Source organism: Erythrolamprus reginae, chromosome 2 (genome assembly GCF_031021105.1).
Source record: "Erythrolamprus reginae isolate rEryReg1 chromosome 2, rEryReg1.hap1, whole genome shotgun sequence".
In the NCBI taxonomy this organism is placed as follows: Eukaryota; Metazoa; Chordata; class Lepidosauria; order Squamata; family Dipsadidae; genus Erythrolamprus; species Erythrolamprus reginae.
This window is the reverse complement of record NC_091951.1, coordinates 13,216,991-13,239,817: the sequence shown is the minus strand read 5'-3', so window position 1 is coordinate 13,239,817 and position 22,827 is coordinate 13,216,991. Positions and strand designations below refer to the sequence as shown.

The following is a 22,827-nucleotide window of genomic DNA, read 5'->3' as shown; positions in this document are numbered from 1 at the left end:
TCTTAAGACATGGCTTGGTTCAAACCATTTGGATGTGTTTTTGTGTTTTGGTTTGTATGCGAGGGACGTGAAGAGGGATCTAGAATCAGAAAGTGCTGAGTTTCTTCATCTCTTTCCATCCAGCTAAGAGTCTGACCATTCCATTTTCCTTTCTTTCTTTTCCAGGAAGTCACAGTTCTGGCCAGGGTACACTACAGGGAGCAGTTTCTATATGAAGAAGACAATTGTTGCATCTTATAGGAACGCTTGGGAGATGGGTGTAGGAATCATAGACACCGAGACATGATTTCTTGAGCAAAGCTTGTCTGAGTTAGGAAGAAATCTCTCTGAGCTGAGAAGCCTCCATGTTCAGAAGCTCTTCTTTTCTTGGACTTGTGTTTATTTTTTATAGCAAATTTCTTGTGTATACAAGTGCAAAAGATTAACTTGAGTAACTTTAGTAACAATGCTAAATGGTTAATAGTATACAGACAGATATCAAAGATGTGATTGCTAACTAAACAGAACTAAAGAGAACTTCTTATCCTAGACAGAAACGTTTTAATTAACTTAGATAAACAGAAGCTGAGTAAATAATCCTTTCCTTAAACAGGACAGAGGGCTGAGTAAATAAGTAGTGCTTAATCAATATCAACCAGACAGACATTCCATATTCTTGGCAAATAATTGATAATAACTTATAGATGAGGGAATGAAAAGAGGCAGAAGATAGACTTAAGATACAAGAGGATGTTGACAAACTTGAACATTAGGCTCTATCTAACCAAATATAATTTAGTGGTGAAAAAAAGTAAGGTTCTACATCTATACAAAAAAAAACCCAAACACAAATGCACTGTATAATATTTGTGGTATTTCAATGAACAGTAGTAACTGTGAGAAGAATCTTGGGAGTCCTAGTGGACAATCACTTAAATATGAGTCAACAGTGTGCTGCCAAAAAAGCCAACACAGTTCTAGGCTGCATAAACAGGGACAGAATCAAGATCATGTGGAGTGTTAATACCACCGTCAGCGCCCCAAATAGCACCTGGGAAATAAATCAGATTCCAATCCAATTCTCTCATCCAAGGTTCGATTTAGTAACAGAGCCATGTTGGTCATGCCATTGTCAATCCCAATACTAACTTCTTTCCAGTTCCCCACCCAGGTTAAGGTTAATCCCCATCCCCACAACCACAATAATTAATAATAATAATTTATTGGATTTGTATGCCTCCCCTCTCTGCCCCTCTTGTGATGAACTCCACAAGTTCATCACAAGGACCAGTCCGAGTGCAGGGATTTCACTGACCACCTCCTTACATCCATAGATACAGAACAAAAGATGACCTTGGACTCTAAGAAAGGAATTTGTTGTGGCTCGTAACTTTCCCTCTCACGCAATCACCCCTCCCAGTTCCTGTAATACTATTCTACTGTGGCAGGCCAAAGTCTCTAACTCCACATGATGGCTTTGAGCCTGACAACCACTTTATGCTGCCTTGGTAAGGCCATACAGTACTTGAAATACTGCGCCCGCGGTCTTATTTGTCTGTCTGTCTGTCTGTCTGCTTGACTTCTATGCTGCCCAATCCCGAAGGACTAAGGGCAGTTTACAACAATATAAAAAAAGTACAATGTCATTTGGCGGGCCCCAGGGGAAGAGCCTTCTCTGTGGCGGCCCCGCCCCTCTGTAACCAACTCCCCCCGGAGATTAGAACTGCCCTCACCCTCCCTGTCTTTCGCAAACTACTCAAGACTTACTTATGCCACCAGGCATGGGGGAGTTAAGATATTCCTTTCCCCCAGGCTATTACAAGTTATGCATGGTATGTTTGTGTGTATGTTTGGTTTTATAATAAGGGCTTTTAGTTGTTTTATTAATTGGATTGTTACATGCTGTTTTTATCATTGTTGTTAGCCGCCCCGAGTCTACGGAGAGGGGCGGCATACAAATCAAACAAATAAATAAACAAACAAAGAAACAAATAAATACAAATATAAACATAATAAATATTATAATAATAATAATAATAATAATAATAATAATAATAATAATAATAATAATAATGTGTATAATCATCAGTTAAGTTATGCTTAATAGTGATACCGGAAGTCTGAGAACATAGTGTCATTCTTAGCAGTGCTGATATTACAGATGTGAAGTCAGAGAACAAGAACTCATTCTAAGTTATGCTTAATACCTTTTGTAATATTTATGCTTCCATCTAAAAAAAAAAAAAGCAATCAGAATTGTTCAGGCTGCAATTAATTTGCAATTACAGTAATTAATTTGCAATTATTAAATCCATTAATTTGGCAGTAAACCTCACTGAACTTTGGAAGGTTTACTGTGAAAATAGGCGCGCACAAGCGTTGCCTTGCAAAGGACAATTTGAAAAAGAAGCAGCGGCGTTTGGAACGGAAAGAGCCGCAGGAAACACCCAGACCGGCTACAGGACTCTTGGCCTCGAGCGCGGGGACTTGGCAACTCCTCCCACAGAGAGCACGTGATGCCCTGATGGGAGCCAATGGGATCCGCCGACGGGCCGCTGCCTTTTCTGAGAAATCAAGTGATAAAAAAGAAGCGCCGTTCTCGCAGTGGCCACGGGAGGCGCTGCCACGCCAGTAAAGCCTCCCATCGACAGGACTGGGGTGGAAAGTTTTGACTGGCAGCGGCGCCGAGCGAATGTTGATTGATGGGTTGACTGCTGAAAGGGTCGTTTGAGGCAGATTTCTTTCCCTTGTTTAGAGGCAGCTGTTAAGTCTCGGAATTCCTCAGCCGGAGGCTGTGCTGGCAGGTTGGGCCGAAAGGGAGACGAACGGGATCAAAGTCGCCCATCCGATATTTTTCTATGCCTAAAGTAGCCCAGGAGCCCGCTGAAGCTGCGGGGACAAATGGCGACCTCTCTCTTCCTCTGGCGCTGCCCGTCTTCCTCCCTTCCCAGGGACTTGGTTCTTCCTTCGGAACAAGGGAGGGAGCGGCCTCTTGGTGGCCTTCACGTTTTTGCTCTCGGGTGGGACCAGAAAATAAGAGCTAGCAGGAAGCAAAGTGGGGGGGAGAGAACTTGCCCCCAGAAATTGTGAATGCTCCAACACTGGGAATTTTTAAGAAACACTTAATAAACACTGTGAGGCCTTAAAAGGGCATTTGGAGGGTGGGTCCCTCCAGGCAGGTGATGTTTCAGAGCAGGGGTTTCCAACTTTGGCCACTTTAAGCCTGGAGGACGTCAACCTATTTTCCAAAGCACCTGAGGATAGAACAAGAAGCAATGAGTGGAAACTAAACAAGGAGAGAAGTAACTTTCCTGACAGTCAGAAGGATTGATCAGTGGAACAGCTTGCCTCCAGACTGGAAGTTTTTAAGATGGTCGGATAACCATCTGTCTGAGGTAGTGTAGGGTTTCCTGCCTAAGCAGGGGGTTGGACTAGAAGACCTCCAAGGCCTCTTCCAACTCTGATTATTATTATTATTATTATTATTATTATTATTATTATTATTATTATTATTATTTCAATACAACACAGCAAATGAGATCACTATGCTGGATTTGGTATTTCATCACCAGTCGGGCACTTCCCAAGCACTTAGGACTGCGTAATGTAGCGGCAAATTATGTTTGCCGATCCCAGTAAAGTGGCCTTTTGCAATTGACAGATGGAGATTTTGTCAATTCCGATGTTTTTAAAATGTCCTCTGATAACCTTTGGCACTGCGCCCAGCGTGGGACCACTTTCACTGGCTTATGCCAGAGTCGTTACAGCTCAATTTTTAGATCTTTGTATTATTATTATTATAGAAACATAGAGGACTGACGGCAGAAAAAGACCTAATTAGATTTGTATGCCACCCCTCTCCGGAGACTCAGGGCGGCATTATTATTATTATTATTATTATTATTATTATTATTATTATTATTATAGCAAATGAGATCACTATGCTGGATTTTGTATTTCATCACCAGTCGGGCACTTCCCAAGCACCTAGGACTACATGATGTAGTGGCAAATTATGTTTGCCGATCCCAGTAAAGCGACCTTTTGCAATTGACAGATGGAGATTTTGTCAATTCCGATGGTTTTCAAATGTCCGCTGAGATCCTTTGGCACTGCGCCCAGCGTGCCAAGTACCACTGGGACCACTTTCACTGGCTTATGCCAGAGTCGTTGCAGCTCAATTTTTAGATCTTTGTAGTATTATTATTATTATTATTATTATTATTATTATTATTATTATTATTAATTAGATTTGTATGCCGCCCCTCTCCAGAGACTCGGGGCATTATTATTATTATTATTATTATTATTATTATTATTATTATTATTATTATTAATTAGATTTGTATGCCACCCCTCTCCGGAGACTCAGGGCGGCATTATTATTATTATTATTATTATTATTATTGTCATCATTATCATCATCCTTGGCTACTTTAAGCCTGGAGGACTTCAACTCCTAGAATCCTGCAAGCAGCTTTTCCCCGGGGAATTGTGGGAATTGAAGTCCTCTAGGCTTAAAGTGGCCAAGGTTAATAATAATAATAATAATAATAATAATAATGATAATCATCATCATCATCTTTGGAGTCTTCGGAGGGAGGCGGCGTACAAATCTAATATCCAGCATAGTGATCTCATTTGCTGTATTGTACTGACATAATAACAACAACAATAATAATAATAACAATCATCATCATCATCATCATCATCTTTGGAGTCTTCGGAGAGAGGCGGCGTACAAATCTAATAATAAACTTAAACTTAAAGTGACCAAGGTTGAAGAGCCCCTCTGTTCCACTGGACACAACTTGAGAAAGCCTGACGCTGCCTTGGCTCCAGGGGAAGCTAGAGTGCATTTGTTCTTCCCAATGGGCAGAGAGGCTCGGAGATGGGGGTCCCTCGAGGATCCAGGCCTTGTACCACGATAGGGGATGAGCAGCTCTTTGAATTGCTCCAGGGAGTCCTATTAGCAACCAATGCAACTCAGGGATTTTTTTTTTAAAAGCCGATGGCATATGGACCTTAATGAGAAGCGCAAACCGAAAGTAACAGCGCCGCGTTAGGGGATTTTCGCCTCGCGGAGGAGGCGGTAGGTGCGGCAGAGGGAAGCCTGGCCCGGCTGAAACGAGTCTTCGGATCGAGGGCGACTAAAAGCCCGCCATGGAAGGACTTTCCCGACCGTGTCCGAAAGGTGAGAAGCTGGGAAAAGAGCGGCCAGTTATTGGCACCGATCTGGACGATCGAGCGGTTCCGGAGGGGCGGGGGATTCCACTCTCCATCATCCCCATCCGGCAGGGCTGCTCGTATCGGGTCCGGATTGGGGGGGGGAGCGCAGTCCACCTCCCCCTTTAAGGAGTTGAGTAGCGATCGCCCATTTCCTGCCCTGCCAAGATGTAACCCGGACGCGTTTCGTCCTGCTTTACGCGGCATCCAAGCTTCTGGGATCCCTCTTTGGAGTAGCGCCTCTACTCCGGAGGGTGGCGAGCGGGGTTTCAATCCTTCACCGGTCTAAAGAAGCGATCGGGCTATTGAAAGGTTTCTGCCGCAGCTCTGGGATTTCTTCCCAAGGAAATTGAAAAGAGAGAGAAGCCACCTAGATCTAATTGGTTCTCGTTCTCATCCCCCATCTCCCCCCACAAATGACTGTAGGGCTGTAACTTTGTTGTTTGTATCCTTACAATTTATATTGAATGGTTCCTAATAGTCTACGGAAAGGGGCGGCATACAAAACTAATAAATAATAAAATAATAATTATTATAATAGTAATTATAATATAATAGGCATGGTGGAACTAAGACATCTCCCCCAGGCTTTCTTATATTTTATGTTTGGTATGTATGTGTTGTATGGTTTTTAACAGTTGGGTTTTTAACAGTTGGGTTTTTTTATATAACTTTTATTATTAGATTTGTTCCATTGTTATACTGTTTTTATTACTGTTGTGAGCCGCCCCGAGTCTTCGGAGAGGGGCAGCATACAAATCTAATAAATAATAATAATAATAATAATAATAATAATAATTATTATTATTATTATTATTATTATTATTATTATTATTATTGGGTTGCTTTCGGACTGTGACTAAGTGTTGTACCTTATAATTCTTGACAAATCCCTTGTGTGTCCAATCACACTTGGCCAATAAAATTCTGTTCTGTTCTTTTCTGTTCTGTGTTCTATTCTTTATTTTCTATTCTATTCTCCTCTCCTCTCTTCTCCTATTCTCTTCCCCATTCTATTCTCTATTCTCTCCTCTCTTCTATTTTCTATTCTATTCTCTCTCCTCTCCATTCTATTCTATTCTATATTCTATATTCTATATTCTATATTCTCTCCTCTCCTCTCTATTCTATTCTATTCTATTCCCCATTCTATTCTCTATTCTATTCTATTCTCTCCTCTCTTCTCTATTCTATTTTCTATTCTATTCTCTCTCCTCTCTTCTCCATTCTATTCTATATTCTATATTCTATTCCCTATTCTCTCCTCTCCTCTCTATTCTATTCTATTCCATTTTATTCTATTCTGTATTCTATTCTTTCTCCACTTCTGCATTCTCTTCTACTCTATACTATTATATGGATAAATTTCCTGACAGTTGGAACAATTAACTGGTGGAACAACTTGCCTCCAGAAGTTGTGGGTGTTCCATCACCAGAAGTGTTTGAGAAAGGACTACTAGACACCCATTTGCCTAGAATAGGGCATAAAGTCTCCTGCTTCAGCAGGGGGCTGGACTAGATATCCCCCAAGGTCCCTTCCAACTCTGTTATTCTGATTTCAGCCTTCTCAAGCAGTTCTGGGGTGTTGCTGGGACAGCAGAATGCATCGCAAATTAAAATACGCAGAAAACAAATGGTGGGAGAGGAGGAGGAGAAAACAGAAAACAAAAAAAGGCCAAAATTAGTGTAAATGTGACCTTTTCTGAAATTGACCCGAGACTTGTTACACTTTGAATATTTTGCCTGCAGCCATGGAATCCTTTGCTGGGAAGTCAGCTGATTAGATACAGGATCTTGGGTAGGACAGCACTGGGAGGCATCTTAGTTGAATTGAAGGACCAAAGATCTTCTGCAGTAATCTTCCTTTTAAATTATTTCTCCTTCTCCTCCTTCTTCCTCTTCTCCTCTTCCTCCTCTTCTTCTTCCTCTCCACCTCCTCCTCCTATTCCTCTCCTCCTCCTCCCCTACCATCTTCTTAAATACATAATCCACTGATTCCCATAACCTGTAATCTCTCCTGGTTTGGTGCTGCAACCCAACAGGACCGACACAGACTTCAGAGGAGAATCAGAACTGCAGAAAAAGCAATTGCTGCCAACCTGCCTTCCATTGAGGACCTGTATACTGCACGAGTCAAAAAGAGGGCGGGAAAAATATTTACTGACCCCTCACATCCTGGACACAAATTGTTTCAACTCCTACCCTCAAAACGTCGCTACAGAGCACTGCACACCAAGACAACTAGACACAAGAACAGTTTTTTTCCGAACGCCATCACTCTACTAAACAAATAATTCCCTCAACACTGTCAGACTTTCTACTAAATCTGTACTTCTATTCTACTAGTTTTTCTCATCATTCCTATCACCCATTTCCTCCCATGTTGACTGTATGACTGTAACTTGTTGCTTATATCCTAAGATTTTTATTAATATTGCTTCCTCATTGCTTATTTGACCCCTATGACAATCATTAAGTGTTGTGCCACATGATTCTTGACAAATGTATATTTTATTTTATGTATGCTGAGAGCATATGCACCAAGACAAATTCCTTGTGCATCCAATCACACTTGGCCAATAAAAATTCTATTCTATTCTATTCTCTCCCCAGAGCCCATGAGCAAGATGCTGGTCCCTGTCGTGTTTCAGGCTGTTCCCCTGCTTCTCTGCGACCGAATCCTGCTCTCCTTCCTGGCTGGGTGGGGCCCCTCCATGGTCCCCCTGGGGGTTACAGCGGCTTGGCTGGAGGCCGCTCTGCGACTGCTGGTTCTCTGGGGGGTTAGGGGCCTGCTCTCTGTGGGTCGGACCTCCCCGATGTCCTCTCCCACTATGGCTGCTGTGAGCCTCCTGCCCCCTTTCTACCTGTTGGTGGGACACTGGCTTGGGGACCCTCCCCTCCTGGTCTCTTCGGCTGCTTGGTCTTGGTGGCTGGCAATCTATGGGGCCGTGGGCTTTTCCCAGCTCCTCTGGGGGATCCTGGCAAAAGGGCGAAGCACAAAGGAGTCCGGCAAAGAAGACAAGGCCACCCTTTGGAAGATGCTCAGGCTTTTCGGTCCAGACAAGCTGTATCTCACTGGCGCTTTCGTGTTCCTCATCCTGGCCGTGATTGGTGAGTTGGTGCTGAATTAAATTGTTTGTTTGTTTGTTTGTTTGTTTATTATTTATTTATTTGTTTATTTAGTTCTTTATTTAGTTCTTTAGTTCTTTAGTTCTTTAGTTCTTTATTTAGTTCTTTAGTTCTTTATTTATTTCTTTAGTTTTTTAGTTCTTTAGTTCTTTATTTAGTTCTTTCTTTCTTTCTTTATCTATCTATTTATCTATCTATCTATTTATCTATCTATCTATCTATCTATCCATTCATTCATTCATTCATTCATTCATTCATTTATTTATTTATTTATTTATTTATTATGCCGCCCTTCTCCTTAGACTCAGGGCGGCTTACAACATGTTAGCAATAGCACTTTTTAAACAGAGCTTGGCTATTGCCCCCCCCCCCACAATCTGGGTCCTCATTTGACCCACCTCGGAAGGATGGAGGCTGAGTCAACCTTGAGCCGGTGATGAGATTTGAACCACTGACTTCAGATCTACAAGTCAGCTTCAGTGGCCTGCAGTACAGCACTCTACCTGCTGCGCCACCCCGGCTCGTTTTGTCCTCTGTGCTGCAGGATTAATGAACCCCAAATCAAGGTTCATTAACACATGGGCCTGACGGGCACTTGCATGTGGGCCCCACGATCTCAGGGGCCCCATGTCAGGATTAGTACCTGACGTAATATTATACTTACAATGAAGTATTTATTTTTATTGATTGATTGATTGATTTTGTCCAATACACAATGAGAGTTTGAGTAGGTATACACATAGTAAAATACATGATGAAGGTTATAGAGGTTTTTTTAAGTGTTTTTAATAGGAAAGTGAACACAAGAACAAGGGGACACAATCTGAAGTTAGTTGGGGGAAAGATCAAAAGCAACGTGAGAAAATATTACTTCACTGAAAGAGTAGTAGATCCTTGGAACAAACTTCCAGCAGACGTGGTTGGTAAATTTACAGTAACTGAATTTAAACATGCCTGGGATAAACATATATCCATTGTAAGATAAAATACAGGAAATAGTATAAGGGCAGACTTGATGGACCATGAGGTCTTTTTCTGCCATCAGTCTTCTATGTTTCTAAGTTTGTATAGAGGATATACTCATAGTAAAATATATCTAAGAAAGAATAGAAGATATAGGAATAAAACATATCAATGAAAGAATAGAAGAGATATAGGAATAGAAGAAAGGTATAGGAGATATAGGAGAGCAAAAGGACAGGGGACGGAAGGCACTCTAGTGCACTTGTACTCGCCCCTTACTGACCTCTGGATAGGTCAACCGTGGATAATCCAAGGGTAAAGTGTTGGGGGTTTGGGGATGACACTATGGAGTCCGGTAAAGCGTTCCATGCTTCGACAACTCGGTTACCGAAGTCATATTTTTTACAGTCAAGTTTGGAGCGGTTAATATTAAGTTTAAATCTGTTGTGTGCTCTTGTGTTGTTGTGGTTGAAGCTGAAGTAGCCGCCGACAGGCAGGACGTTGCAGCATATGATCTTGTGGGCAATACTTAGATCTTGTTTAAGGCGTCTTAGTTCTAAGCTTTCTAGGCCCCAGATTGAAAGTCTAGTCTCATAGGGTATTCTGTTTCGAGTGGAGGAGTGAAGGGCTCTTCTGGTGAAGTATCTTTGGACATTTTCAAGGGTGTTAATGTCTGAGATGCGATATGGGTTCCAAACAGATGAGCTGTATTCGCACTTGATTGGTTAAGAACTGTATATACTGTAATGCACCTTTGCATAGTTGTGGTTAGTCTGTGGTTAGTCTGTGGTTGGTCTATGATTGTGGTTAGCGGTGTGTGGTCTAATAAGATAGTGTTGGTGTTATGTAAATATAATATAGAAAGTATAGTTTTGCTACAAAGAAGAAGTAAAAGTCTTCTCAAGAATTCCTGCAGCATTGGCTTCATTCTGAAATGTCTCCAGTTCCTGATATCATATCTGAGTCTCGGTAAGCAGTTTCCAAACACAACTCTGATATCCCATACTAATTTATGTATGTTAACACTTTTATACACCTTGTGTCATATAAATCCAGCAACATATTTATTACATTTTTCTGTATTTTTAAAATTAATGCTAGCATGCAAATATGTGTTTAATTTTATCGATGATTTACATTTTTATTCCTATGAGTAGATGTCATAGGGGCCCCAGTACACTGCTTTGCCCGTGGCCCATAATGCTGTTAAGATGACCCTGCCCCAAATAGGGCTAGATTCACACCACACACTAAAGAAAAGAAAATAATTCAGTTTGAGATGGTCATCGCAAAGTCTTTTAACAAACCCAATCTCAGTCTTTAAAATTCCACTGTTTCTTTTGAGAGATTCTCCCTAAATCTGTCTGATGCCCCTCTGGGTTGCCTCCTGCCTTGGAACAGTGTAAATGATCAATAAAATTAAACACATGTTTGTTTATTTATTTAATTAATTTATTAGATTTGTATGCCGCCCCTCTCCGTAGACTCGGGGCGGCTCACAGTAATAATAAAGACAATGCAAAAACAAATCTAATAATTTAAAAAACACTAAAAAACCCATTATTAAAAGCAAACATACACACAAACATACCATGTATAAACTGTATAGGCCCCGGGGGAGATGTCTCAGTTCCCCCATGCCTGATGGAAGAGGTGGGTCTTAAGAAGTTTACGAAAGGCAAGGAGGGTACACATTAGCATTAATTTTAAAAATGCTGTAAAATGTAATAAATATGTTGCTGCATTTATATGACACCAGGTGCCTTGCAACAGCTCCTGCCCTCATAAAATATGACATTAGAAACATAGAAGACTGACGGCAGAAAAAGACCTCATGGTCCATCTAGTCTTCCCTTATACTATTTTCTGTATTTTATCTTACAATGGATATATGTTTATCTATAACCTTCATCATGTATTTTACTATTCATATATGTTTATATGTTTACATTCTGGAAACATACCACACGGCTCGATTACTTCAACATGGGGCTACCCTTGAAAAGCGTTCGGAGACTACAATTAGTCCAGAATTTATTTATTTATTTATTTATTGGATTTATATGCAGCCCCTCTCCGAGGACTCCGAGAATGCAGTCGCGCGAGCTGTTGTGGATGTGTCTAGGTATACCCACATCACACCAATGTTCCATGCGCTGCACTGGTTCCCAGTTGGTCTCCAGATGCAATTTAAGGTCTTGGTTATTACCTATAAACCCCTACATGGCTTAGGGCCAGACTACTTATGGGACCGTTTTCTGCCGCATACCACCCAGCGACTGATTATGGCCCACAGGGTTGGCCTTGTCCGGATCTCATTGGCTAGACCACTGATTCTCAACCTGGGGGTCGGGACCCCTTTGGGGGTCGAACGACCATTTCACAGGGGTTGCCTAAGACCATGGAAAAAGACAAATTTCCCATGGTGTTAGGAAATAAAGCTTCTATTCTGGTGCCTTGAAACATATTTTTACAATCTGACCAATCAGGTGTTTATAGTGGGGGTGTCGTTCTGACCTTCCTGCCAATCAGCTTAAAGCTCTGTTGGGAGAATTGGCGCTGGACTTATGGTTGGGGGTCACCACAACATGAACTGTATTAAGGGGTCACGGCATTAGAAAGGTTGAAAACCACTGGATTAGACAGTTGTTGGCTGGTGGGGTCACATGGGAAGGCCTTCTCTGTGGTGTCTCCAGCTCTCTGGAACCAACTGCCCCCGGAGATCCGCCTCCACCCTCCTAGCCTTCCGGAAAGCCATGAAAACCCAGATTTTCCAGCAGGCCTGGGGCCATTGAGCAATACCATCTAGCCCCAGCCAAGAGGAAATGAATGATTTTATTCTTATGGGTTTTAATAGTTTTTTTAAAATTGTTTTTAATGCTGCCCAGAGACCGGAAAGAGTTGAATGGCTTAAAAATCAATCAATTCAAAGTGTTGGTTATGACCTATAAAGCCCTTCATGGCACCGGACCAGGGTATCTGCGAGACCGCCTTCTGCCCCACGAATCCCAGCGACCGGTTAGGTCCCACAGAGTTGGTCTTCTCCGGGTCCCGTCGACTAAACAATGCCGTCTGGCGGGACCCAGGGGGAGAGCCTTCTCTATGGCGGCCCCTACCCTCTGGAATCAGCTCCCCCTGGAGATTAGAATTGCCCCCACCCTCCTTGCCTTTCGTAAACTCCTCAAAACCCATCTTTGTCGTCAAGCTTGGGGGAACTGAGACATCTTCCCCTTGCCTATGTAGTTTCTGTGCACAGCATGACTGTATGTATGTTTTTATTTACTGGGATTTTTTAGATTTTTTATATGTATAATTGCTATTTTAGATTTTAATTATTAGATTTGTCTCTATGTACCGTTTTTATCACTGTTGTGAGCCGCCCCGAGTCTACAGAGAGGGGCAGCATACAAATCTAATAAATACAAATACAAATTAAACCAACAAATAAATGCCGTGCCATTTGCACTGAGATCCTGCCCTCTTTGTACCTGCTGATTGATTTTATCAATGTGCGTCCTATGTCCAAGGATGAAAAGAGATACAGACAGGCCCTGGATCTTCCAAACTCTCCATTCAACCCTTTCAGTGTCCAATTTAATCAGCTTTTCTCCCATCCTGAGGGGCTGCCCCATTCTTTCTCTACTCAAGGCCGGAACATTGGAGCAAAGCTCAAGGTTTCTTTGCATTTCACAGAACAGATGTACAATTTGCAGTGTGTGTGTGTGTGTGTGTTTAAACTGTCTGTCCTGATTGAGGTTCTACATTACCTCCTCTGTTCTTGCCCACTACTGCAGGCGAAACCCTCCTGCCCTATTACACCGGGCGTTTGATTGACATCCTGGGCACCAAATATGACGCAGAAGCCTTTTCCAGGGCCATCTTTCTTCTCTGCCTGGTCTCATTTGGAAGGTGAGCTTATTCCAGGCCCCCACAGCACCTTTGTTGCAGTTGCCCTTAAATACATTTGCAGGATTATGGTTCTGCGGTCGCCGAGCATCTTCTCCACAAAAGGCAGTACAATGGGTGACCACGTTGCCTTCTTTTGGGGGGGGGGTTGACTTCCCAATGTAATTTCTGCTGCGGGGTTTCCTAGTGGCCTCCCATCCAGATACCAGCCAGCTTTGATGCTGCTCAGCTTTTCTGAGATCAGCGAAGCCCAGCCAGATCCCTGTTGCAAATGAGGTTCTGATCTCTTCACCAATTTTTTTGGTCCCAGAACGGCTTATTCTAGGGCAGTGATGGTGAACCTATGGCATGGGTGCCACAGGTGGCACGCAGAGCCATATCTGCTGGCACGCGAGCCATTGCCCTAGCTCAGCTCCAACGTGCCAGAGAGCCTCTGGGAGGGGGAGGGCGTTTTTATCTATCAGTTTCCAGTCACGATTCAAAGTGTTGGTAATGACCTTTAAAGCCCTACATGGCATCGGACCAGAATACCTCCGGAACCACCTTCTACCGCACAAATATATAAATTAAATAAATGTGAATAAATTGTTCAAGCATCTGAATTTTGATCACATGTTCCAATACAGTGATACCTTGTCTTACGAACTTAATCGGTTCCGGGAGGAGGTTCGTAAGGTGAAAAGTTCGTAAGATGAAACAATGTTTCCCATAGGAATCAATGGAAAACGTATTAATGCGTGCAAGCCCAAAATTTACCCCTTTTTCAAGCCAAAGCGCCCGTTTTTGCACTGGTGGGATTCCCCTGAAGCTCCCCTCCATGGAAAACCCCACCTCCGGACTTCTGCATTTTTGCGATGCTGTAGGGAAATCCCAGGAGGGGAATCCCACCAGCGCAAAAACAGGCGCTCTGCTGGCAACGGAAGTCCGGAGGTGGGGTTTCCCAGCAAGGGAAGCCTCAGTGAAATAGCATCATCGCAAAAACACAGAAGTCCTCGAAACCCCACCTCCGGACTTCTGTGTTTTTGTGATGGTGCGATTTCGCTGAGGCTTCCCTCGCTGGGAAACCCTACCTCCGGACTTCCGTTGCCAGTGGAGCGCCCGTTTTTGTGCTGGTGGGATTCTCCTGAAGCTCCCCTCCATGGGAAACCCCACCTCCAGACTTCCGCGTTTTTGCGATGCTGTAGGGAAATCCCAGAAGGGGAAACACTACACTACATGCGGCTAGAATTATATTTGCACAACATTGGAAGAGTGTGGGGACCCCTGCAGAAGAAAAGATAACAATTAAAAAATATTAGAATGTGCAGAAATGGATAGACTAACGCTTGCACTTATAGAGAAGGAAGACACAGAATATTTTGAAAAATGGGATTCGTTTTATCAATGGCTAACCAATAGAAACAGAAGTTAGAACTTTTCAAATCATAAGAGGAGGATTAATTTTTCTATGATGGCTCATTACTATAGGTTTGTGATTCATTTAAATTAGCATCAATAATTAATGTATTAATATTATGATGAGAAAGCACTTTTATTATATGATTACTATTACTATTACAATGATTGCTCAAAATAATTGTAACCAGACACCATTTATATAGACATTGAAATTTTTGTTTCTACCTATAGTAAAATAATGATAATGATGATGATAATAATAATAATAATAATAATAATAATAATAATAATAATAATGAGAAGGAGAAAGAGAAGGAGAAGAAAATAAATAGCTTCTGCAATGCTTGTAACTGTGAGAAACAGTCCTAAGTCTCCTTTTTTCAGTGCCGGTGTAACAGTCATTAAATGAACTGCTGTAACTTGAGGACTGCCTGTAATTTAATCTCCACCATTGGGATAAAACCGTCCGTGTGAAAATGTCTTTCCTTTTGCACCCAAGTCAAATCCAGTATATGCTCATACGTGGAGCTGTGACTCTGTTTTCATTGGTGGAGCAATGAACCAATCCCCGCTGCTGTTTCCCTTCTAGCACCGCCTTTGCCAGCTGCCGTGGGGGTCTCTTCTTGTTCATCGTCTCCCGGATGGTCATCCGGACTCGCAACTTACTCTTCTCTTCTCTGGTGCGGCAGGACCTGGCCTTCTTCCAGGAGGTGAAAACAGGTGAGGGCCCAAACAGGAAGCCGCTGTTCCTGGAAAAAGATTATTTCAGGTGAAGCTTGTTTTTGGTGGCTACGCAGACCATTCATTTAATATTTTTTGGGAAAAGATGGAAGTGCTTTACCAGTGCATCACTCCTTCCTTCCCATGTTTATGTATGTATGTATGTATGTATGTATGTATGTATATATGTATTTGTATATATGAAAATACAAGTATGTATGTATATATGTATTTGTATATATGTATATGTATATATGAAATTGACTTTGAAAAAACTAAATTACTTTCCAAAACAGAACACGAATATTAAAGAATAATCATGGAAGCCATAGAGATAGAAAAACACCCCCTCAGCATGAACAAACGAGATGACACGTCCCGCCTACCAGAAATTTGGAAACCAGCCTTAAACAAAAAAACATATCATAATCATCACCATGTCAGTCCTTCAACTAAATGTGATTCCACCAACCAATCAAATCATTAAAACATAGCCACCCAATCTATTTGCTACATTCAAACTAAATCTCCACCCCCACCACTATTTATAAGGAACAAATGGCAGTTGCAAACAAACTATATTTACAGCAGCATGAAGCTTATAACTTCAGCCTGATGATGGTGAATGTGATTTCACCGAAACGTCGCATAGACACTCAAAATATTACACGGGGCAAAACCCGAACTCAGAACAATCTACATATATATGTATATGTACTGTAGGTATGTATTTATGAATTTATGTATTTATTATATATGAAGGACTCAGGGCGGCTTACAACTTTATCATGTCCCCCCCGGACCGCCTCTTCACTAGACTATCCATGCCCAGTTCCTGCAAACTTTCCCCGTTTATTTTGGTTTCCAGTCCCTTTATCATTCTGGTTGCTGTCTTCTGTTGCTCGATTCTTCACCTGTTAGAATAGAGCAAAGAGGATACTTTTTGCTGTCATTATATACCGTGTCACGGACTTGGTCCTCTCCTTCCTGGGGGGGGGGGGAGAGCAGTTCCCTAGAATCTCCCTTCTTTTAAAAAAAAAAAAACAACTTTATTGATTATTTACATTAAAAAAAGATTAGATATAAACACTACAACAAAGCAACATTTACAGTGCATGAAATTACATAAGTTTTTGTGCATAGGTATCCTTCAGAGAAAGAAAGAAAAGAGAAAAGAGAGAAGAAAGTGTGACAACAAAGAGGATTATAACATACATACATATATACATTCAAGACAAAATAAAGCATTATGCTTTATACATGAGTTATCTTGGTATCAGAGCTTAATATTTACACCTGCTAGGTTGCAGGCTAATTGTTTCATGCAGCATATTCATTTATAATATATCCTTCTTATTTGTTATTACATATACAGCGTTCCCTCGATTTTCGCGGGGGATGTGTTCAGAGACCGCCCGCGAAAGTCGAATTTCCGCGAAGTAGAGATGCGGAAGTAAATACACTATTTTTGGCTATGGACAGTATCACAAGCCTTCCCTTCACACTTTAAATCCCTAAATTACAATTTCCTATTCCCTTAGAAACCATTTAGATTATTACTCACCATGTTTATTTATTAAAGTTTATTTTAAAAAATATTTATTAAAGGCGGACGAAAGTTTGGCTATGACATATGACGTCATCGGGCGGGGGAAAACGTGGTATTGGGGGGGGAAAAGTGAAGTACAGTGATCCCCCGAGTTTCGCGATCTCAATCTTTGCGAAACGCTATATCGCGATTTTTCCACCCGATGACGTCACTCCCTTCCTTTCTCATCTTTCTTTCTCTCTCTCTTTCTCTATCTTGCTTCTTCCTCTCTCACACTCTCTTCCTCCCTCTCTCATCTCTTTCTTTCCTTCTCTCTCTTTCTCTATCTCTCCCCCTCTTGCTCTCGAGTGGCAAGCGAGCAGCCGGGCGGGCGGGCGAACGGGCAAGCGGAGCGGCCGGGCGGGCGGGTGAACGGGCAAGCGAGCAGCCGGGCGGGCGGGGTGAACGGGCAAGCGGCAAGCGATCTTGGGGTTTCCCCTTTGCCTGGGCGGCGGGAAGACCCAGGGAAGGTTCCTTCGGCCGCCCAACAGCTGATCTGCTCCGCAGCGCGGCAGCAGCGAGGAGCCGAAGATGGGAGCAGATCAGCTGTTGGGCGGCCGAAGGAACCTTCCCTGGGTCTTCCCAGCCGCCCACACGCAAACTCCACCATCTGCGCATGTGCGGCCATGAAAAAAAAGGGCGCGCATGCGCAGATGGTGTTTTACTTCCGCACCGCTATATCGTGACAAATCGAGTTTCGCGAGGGGTCTTGGAACGGAACCCTCGCAAAACTCGGGGGATCACTGTATTTTTTTTTTTAATTAATATTTTTGAAAAACCGTGGTATGGACTTTTCGCGAAGTTCGAACCCGCGAAAATCGAGGGAACACTGTATATGTTAATTTATCACTAACGTATCCATTTCTATGTAATTGCTTTCATTTCCTCTATATTTTCCCATGGTATAATAGTGCCTTATAGTAGTAATGTTTCCTCTTAACAATAATTTCATTTTTCTCTCTTTATTCTTTTATTTTATTTTGTTTTGTTTTTATTTATCCAGATATACCACCTGTCCCAAGTGTTGTGGAATTACAGTGATACCTCATCTTACAAACTTAATTGGTTCCAGGACGAGGTTCTTAAGGTGAAAAGTTTGTAAGACGAAACAATGTTTCCCATAGGAATCAATGGAAAAGCAATTAATGCGTGCAAGCCCAAAATTCACCCATTTTGCCAGCCGAAGCGCCCGTTTTTGCTCTGCTGGGATTCCCTTGAGGCTCCCCTCCATGGGAAACCTCACCTCCGGACTTCTGCAATGCTGCAGGGGAATCCCAGTAGGGGAATCCCAGCATCGCAAAAACGGGCGCTTCGCTGGCAACGGAAGTCTGGAGGTGGGGTTTCCCAGTGAAGGGAGCATCAGTGAAATCGCATCATCACAAAAACACCTAAGTCCTCGAAACCCCACCTCTGGACCTCTGTGTTTTTGTGATGCTGCGATTTCACTGAGGCTCCCCTCGCTGGGAAACCCCACCTCTGGACTTCTGTTGCCAGCGAAGCACCCGTTTTTGTGCTGCTGGGATTGCCCTGCTGGGATTCCCCTGCAGCATTACAAAAACATGGAAGTCCAGGGAGCCTCAGCGGAATCCCAGCAATGCAAAAACGGGTGCTTCGCTGGCAACGGAAGTCCGGAGGTAGTGGCAGTGGGTTTGTAAGGTGAAAGTAGTTTGTAAGAAGAGGCAAAAAAATCTTAAACCCCAAGTCTGTATCTCGAAAAGTTTGTATGACGAGGCATTTGTAAGACGAGGTATCACTGTACTTAGTATCTTTATCCTGTAACTCATATGTTTTGGTTTCCAGTCCTTTTATCATTCTGGTTGCTGTCTTCTGTTGCTCTCTTCCGCACCAGTTAGAATAGAGCAAAGAGGATACTTTTTGCTGTCATTATATACCGTGTCACAGACTTGGTCCTCTCCTTCCTTGGGGGGGGGGAGCAGTCCCCTAGAATCTCCCTTCTTGTGTGGGTGGTGTGGCATTTGTGGAATAATATCTCTTTGCTCACAGGGGCGCTGGCCTCCCGCCTTTCCAAAGACACAAGTATAATGAGCCGCTCAGTGCCGCTCCATACCAACGTCTTCTTGCGCACCCTGATCGAGGTCATTGGACTCTATTTATTCATGATTGGCCTTTCCTGGCGCCTGGCGCTGCTGATGCTGATCGAACCCCCACTCGTGATGGTCGTCGAGAAGGTCTACAATGTCCGTCATCAGGTAGGCATCGTGGAGGCAGATGGCGGCCTAGAGGGAATGGCGGACACTTCGGGGTTTCTGCAACCAATTGCAGGTGGGGAAGGAGCCCCTGCTTGGGTGAGGGAGGGAAGGGGCTAGTTTAGGGAAAAGAAAGAATTAAATGGGTGGAGAAGAGTTGGTAGGGGAGGAAGAGATGGCCAAGGGGTGATACCAATGGAGAGTGGACCAATGCGCATGCAAACTATGGTGAAACAGATCTGGCCAGGGAGGAGAGGGGTGTAGAGAGGAGGGGTGTCAGCAGTGGAAGTGATGTGTCGGTGCCTGGAGGCTGTTGGGGTCTGGATGGGTGTCAACAGATTCAAACTCAACCCTGATAAGACGGAGTGGCTGTGGGTTCTGCCTCCCAAGGACAATTCCATCTGTCCGTCCATCACCCTGGGGGGGAGTCATTGACCCCCTCAGAGAGAGCCCGCAACTTGGGCGTCCTCCTCGATACACAGCTCACATTAGAGAAACATCTTTCAGCTGTGGTGAGGGGGGCGTTTGCCCAGGTCCGCCTGGTGCACGAGTTGCGGCCCTATCTGGAATGGGACTCACTGCTCACAGTCACTCATGCCCTCATCACCTCGAGGTTCGACTACTGTAATGCTCTCTACATGGGGCTACCTTTGAAAAATGTTTGAAAACTTCAGATTGTGCAGAATGCAGCTGCGAGAGCAATCATGGGCTTCCCAAGGTATGCCCATGTTACACCAACACTCCGCAGTCTGCATTGGTTGCCGATCAGTTTCCGGTCACAATTCAAAGTGTTGGTTATGACCTATAAAGCCCTTCATGGCATCGGACCAGAATATCTCCAGGACCGCCTTCTGCCGCATGAATCCCAGCGACCGGTTAGGTCCCACAGAGTTGGCCTTCTCCGGGTCCCATCGACTAAACAATTTCGTTTGGCGGGACCCAGGATCCTGAAGAGCCTTCTCTGTGGCAGCCCCGACCCTCTGGAAACAGCTCCTCCCAGATATCAGAGTTGCCCCCACCCTCCTTGCCTTTCGCAAGCTCCTTAAAACCCACCTCTGTCATCAGGCATGGGGGAATTGAAATTTTCCCTTCCCCCTAGGATTATAGAATTTATACATGGTATACTTGATTGGTTCTTTAAATTGGGGTTTTTTAGGTTATTTTTAATATTAGATTTGTTTACATTGTCTTTTTTATTATTGTTAGTCTTCAGAAAGGGGCGGCATACAAATCAAATGAATAAATAAATAAATAAATAGAGAGAGAGAAAGAAAGGAAGAAAGAAAGAAAGAAAGAAAGAAAGAAAGAAAGAAAGAAAGAAAGAAAGAAAGAAACCATTTTGGGGTGGCAGGGTCTTCTCAGAACGAGGCCATTGGACTTTGGTTTAGATGTGCACCACCAGCAGGATGCTTGGCCCATGTAGAATTTCAAAAGCTGACTTTGCCGCTTCCTTCAATGATCCATCAAGGCTTTACTGAAGGCGATTCAGGATTCGATGGCCCACTCAGAGGAGGTGGTCCATGAGGTTATCTCATCCATGGAGACCGTGCGCAGCTTTGCCACTGAGGAGAAGGAGTCACAGCGCTACGAGGCAACCTTGGAGAACACCTGCCGGCTGAAGAACCAAAGGGACTTGGAAATGATTGTTTATGGACTTGTTCTCCGGGTAAGTCCTCTAGAATTTGGGTATCCAAATATGGCAACTTTAAGGCTTATGGACTTCAACTCCCAGAATTCCCAAATCAGGCATCCTGGCTGAGGGATTGTTCTGTCGGGCTCTCTGGTAGAATCCTCCCGAAAATTCACAGGTACAAATTTCAGATACACACACGTTTGAAAATTCAAAACAATGTTCTTTATAATGAAAATTCACTTAACCTAAGCCCTCTTTTGGTATAGCAAAGAGCACTTGTCTCCAAACAAACTGGTAATTTGTACAAGTCCCTTATCAGTTCTGTGATACTTAGCTTGCAGCTGTGAGGCAATTCACAGTCCTTCTTCTTTCACAAAGTGAAACACACTTTGCTCTGGTTTAGTTTCAAAGCGGGGAAAAATCAGCACACAAAAGTCAAAGTCAGCAAAGCAGTCACGAAACACAATGATCAGATAATCCTCCACAATGGCCAAACCCACAGGCTGCTATTTATAGCAGCCTCACTAATTACCACAGCCCCACCCAACCACAGGTGGCCTCATTTTCTTTGATAATAATCTCTCAGTTGTTGTTGCCTATGCATCGCTCTCCGCATGCGTGGCTGTATCATTAACTCTTGTTCCGAATCCAAGGAGGAGCTAAATAATTGATCTCCTGAGCTATCTGCCACACTCTCCTCCTCCCTATCACTCATGTCTTCTTGGTCAGAGGAGCTTTCATCAGCAGATTCCACCGGGAGCAAAACAGGCTTGCAGCATGTGGATGTCTCCCCCACATCCACAGTCCTTGGGGCAGTAGCTGGGCCAGAGCTAACCACAACAGGGATTATGGGAATTGTGGTCTACAAATCTTAAAGTTGTCAAGATTGGAAATTCCTGACCTCAGTCCCCTAAGTGAGAGATTCTCGAACTGTGGATTTTCCTGTTGCAGGTGCCAAAATGAAATAATTTCAAAATATGACCCAGATTTTAGAAGATTGCCAAGACTTAAGAGTTTTTATTACTTTGCTTGAAAAGTTTTGAAAATGTGCATCTTTGTCTCCAATCTCACAAGATTTTATGTACTTGTGTCGTAGCAATTGAGTTGCTGATCAAGAATGGTTTTCAATTAGAATCCTCTTAACTGCCAAAGGTCAAAGATCCAGTAGATATGCAATCCAGTGAAATCCAAGATACCGTATTTTTCACAGTACAAGATGCACCGAAGTATAAAACGCACCTGATGTTAGAGGAGGAGAACAAGGAAAAAAAGTATTCTGAACCAAATGCTGTAGTAATATATTATTTAATAAAGTACCAGTGTAGCTACCGCACGAATCCCAGCGACGGATAAGGTCCCACAGAGTTGGCCTTCTCCGGGGCCCGTCGACCAAACAATGTCATTGACGGGCCCCAGGGGAAGAGCCTTCTCTGTGGCAGCCCCGGCCCTCTGGAATCAACTCCCCCCGGAGATTAGAACTGCCCCCCACACTCCTTGTCTTTCGTAAATTACTAAAGACCCATCTATACCGCCAGGCATGGGGGAGTTGAGACACCTTTCCCCCAGGCTTTTTTTATATTCATGTTTGGGTATGTATATGTTGTTTGCTTTTTAAAATTATGATAGGGTTTTATGTGCTTTTTAATATTAGATTTGTTTTCGCTGGAATATTGTTTTTATTATTGTTGTGAGCCGCCCCAAGTCTTCGGAGAGGGGCGGCATACAAATCTAATAAATTGAATTGAATTGAAATTTTTAGAACCATGTTACACGTTTTACAAATTTCAAACTTGACAGCGTTAAGACTTGAGGACGAACTCCCAGAATTCGTCCTCCAGTCATGCTAGTTCAAGAATGGGAGTTGAAGTCCGCAAGTCTTAAACTTGCCAAGTTTGAAGACCCTTGCCAAGTTTAAAACTAGTGGACTTCAACTCCCAGAATTCCTCCTTCATTCATGCTTTTGGAGAGAGAGAGAGAGGAAGGAAACGTTTCATATCAAAATGAAAGGGGTTCTATATTGACTCATGTAGCCCACTCATCTCACTTAACAAGTAGAAGACACCTTGGTGTGTGAGAGA

At 43.1% G+C, this 22,827-nt stretch overlaps 1 protein-coding gene across 3 annotated transcripts in view; it reads left to right on the top strand.

Annotated features, from left to right (window-relative positions):
- The window catches only part of LOC139159756 (antigen peptide transporter 2-like), a 54,950-nt gene that overhangs the window by 5,451 nt on the left and 26,672 nt on the right, over positions 1 to 22,827 (top strand). The window contains exons 1-6 of one of the 3 annotated variants that reach the window (XM_070737128.1): positions 5,036 to 5,173; positions 7,819 to 8,316; positions 13,092 to 13,206; positions 15,191 to 15,321; positions 18,914 to 19,119; positions 20,585 to 20,782. In XM_070737128.1, the coding sequence (XP_070593229.1) occupies positions 5,143 to 5,173; positions 7,819 to 8,316; positions 13,092 to 13,206; positions 15,191 to 15,321; positions 18,914 to 19,119; positions 20,585 to 20,782 (1,179 nt within the window). In that variant the 5' untranslated portion in view covers positions 5,036 to 5,142. Of the gene's footprint in view, positions 1 to 5,035; positions 5,174 to 5,396; positions 5,628 to 7,818; positions 8,317 to 13,091; positions 13,207 to 15,190; positions 15,322 to 18,913; positions 19,120 to 20,584; positions 20,783 to 22,827 lie in introns of those variants that run through there. The other 2 variants (XM_070737129.1, XM_070737127.1) reach the window with 2 other exon arrangements.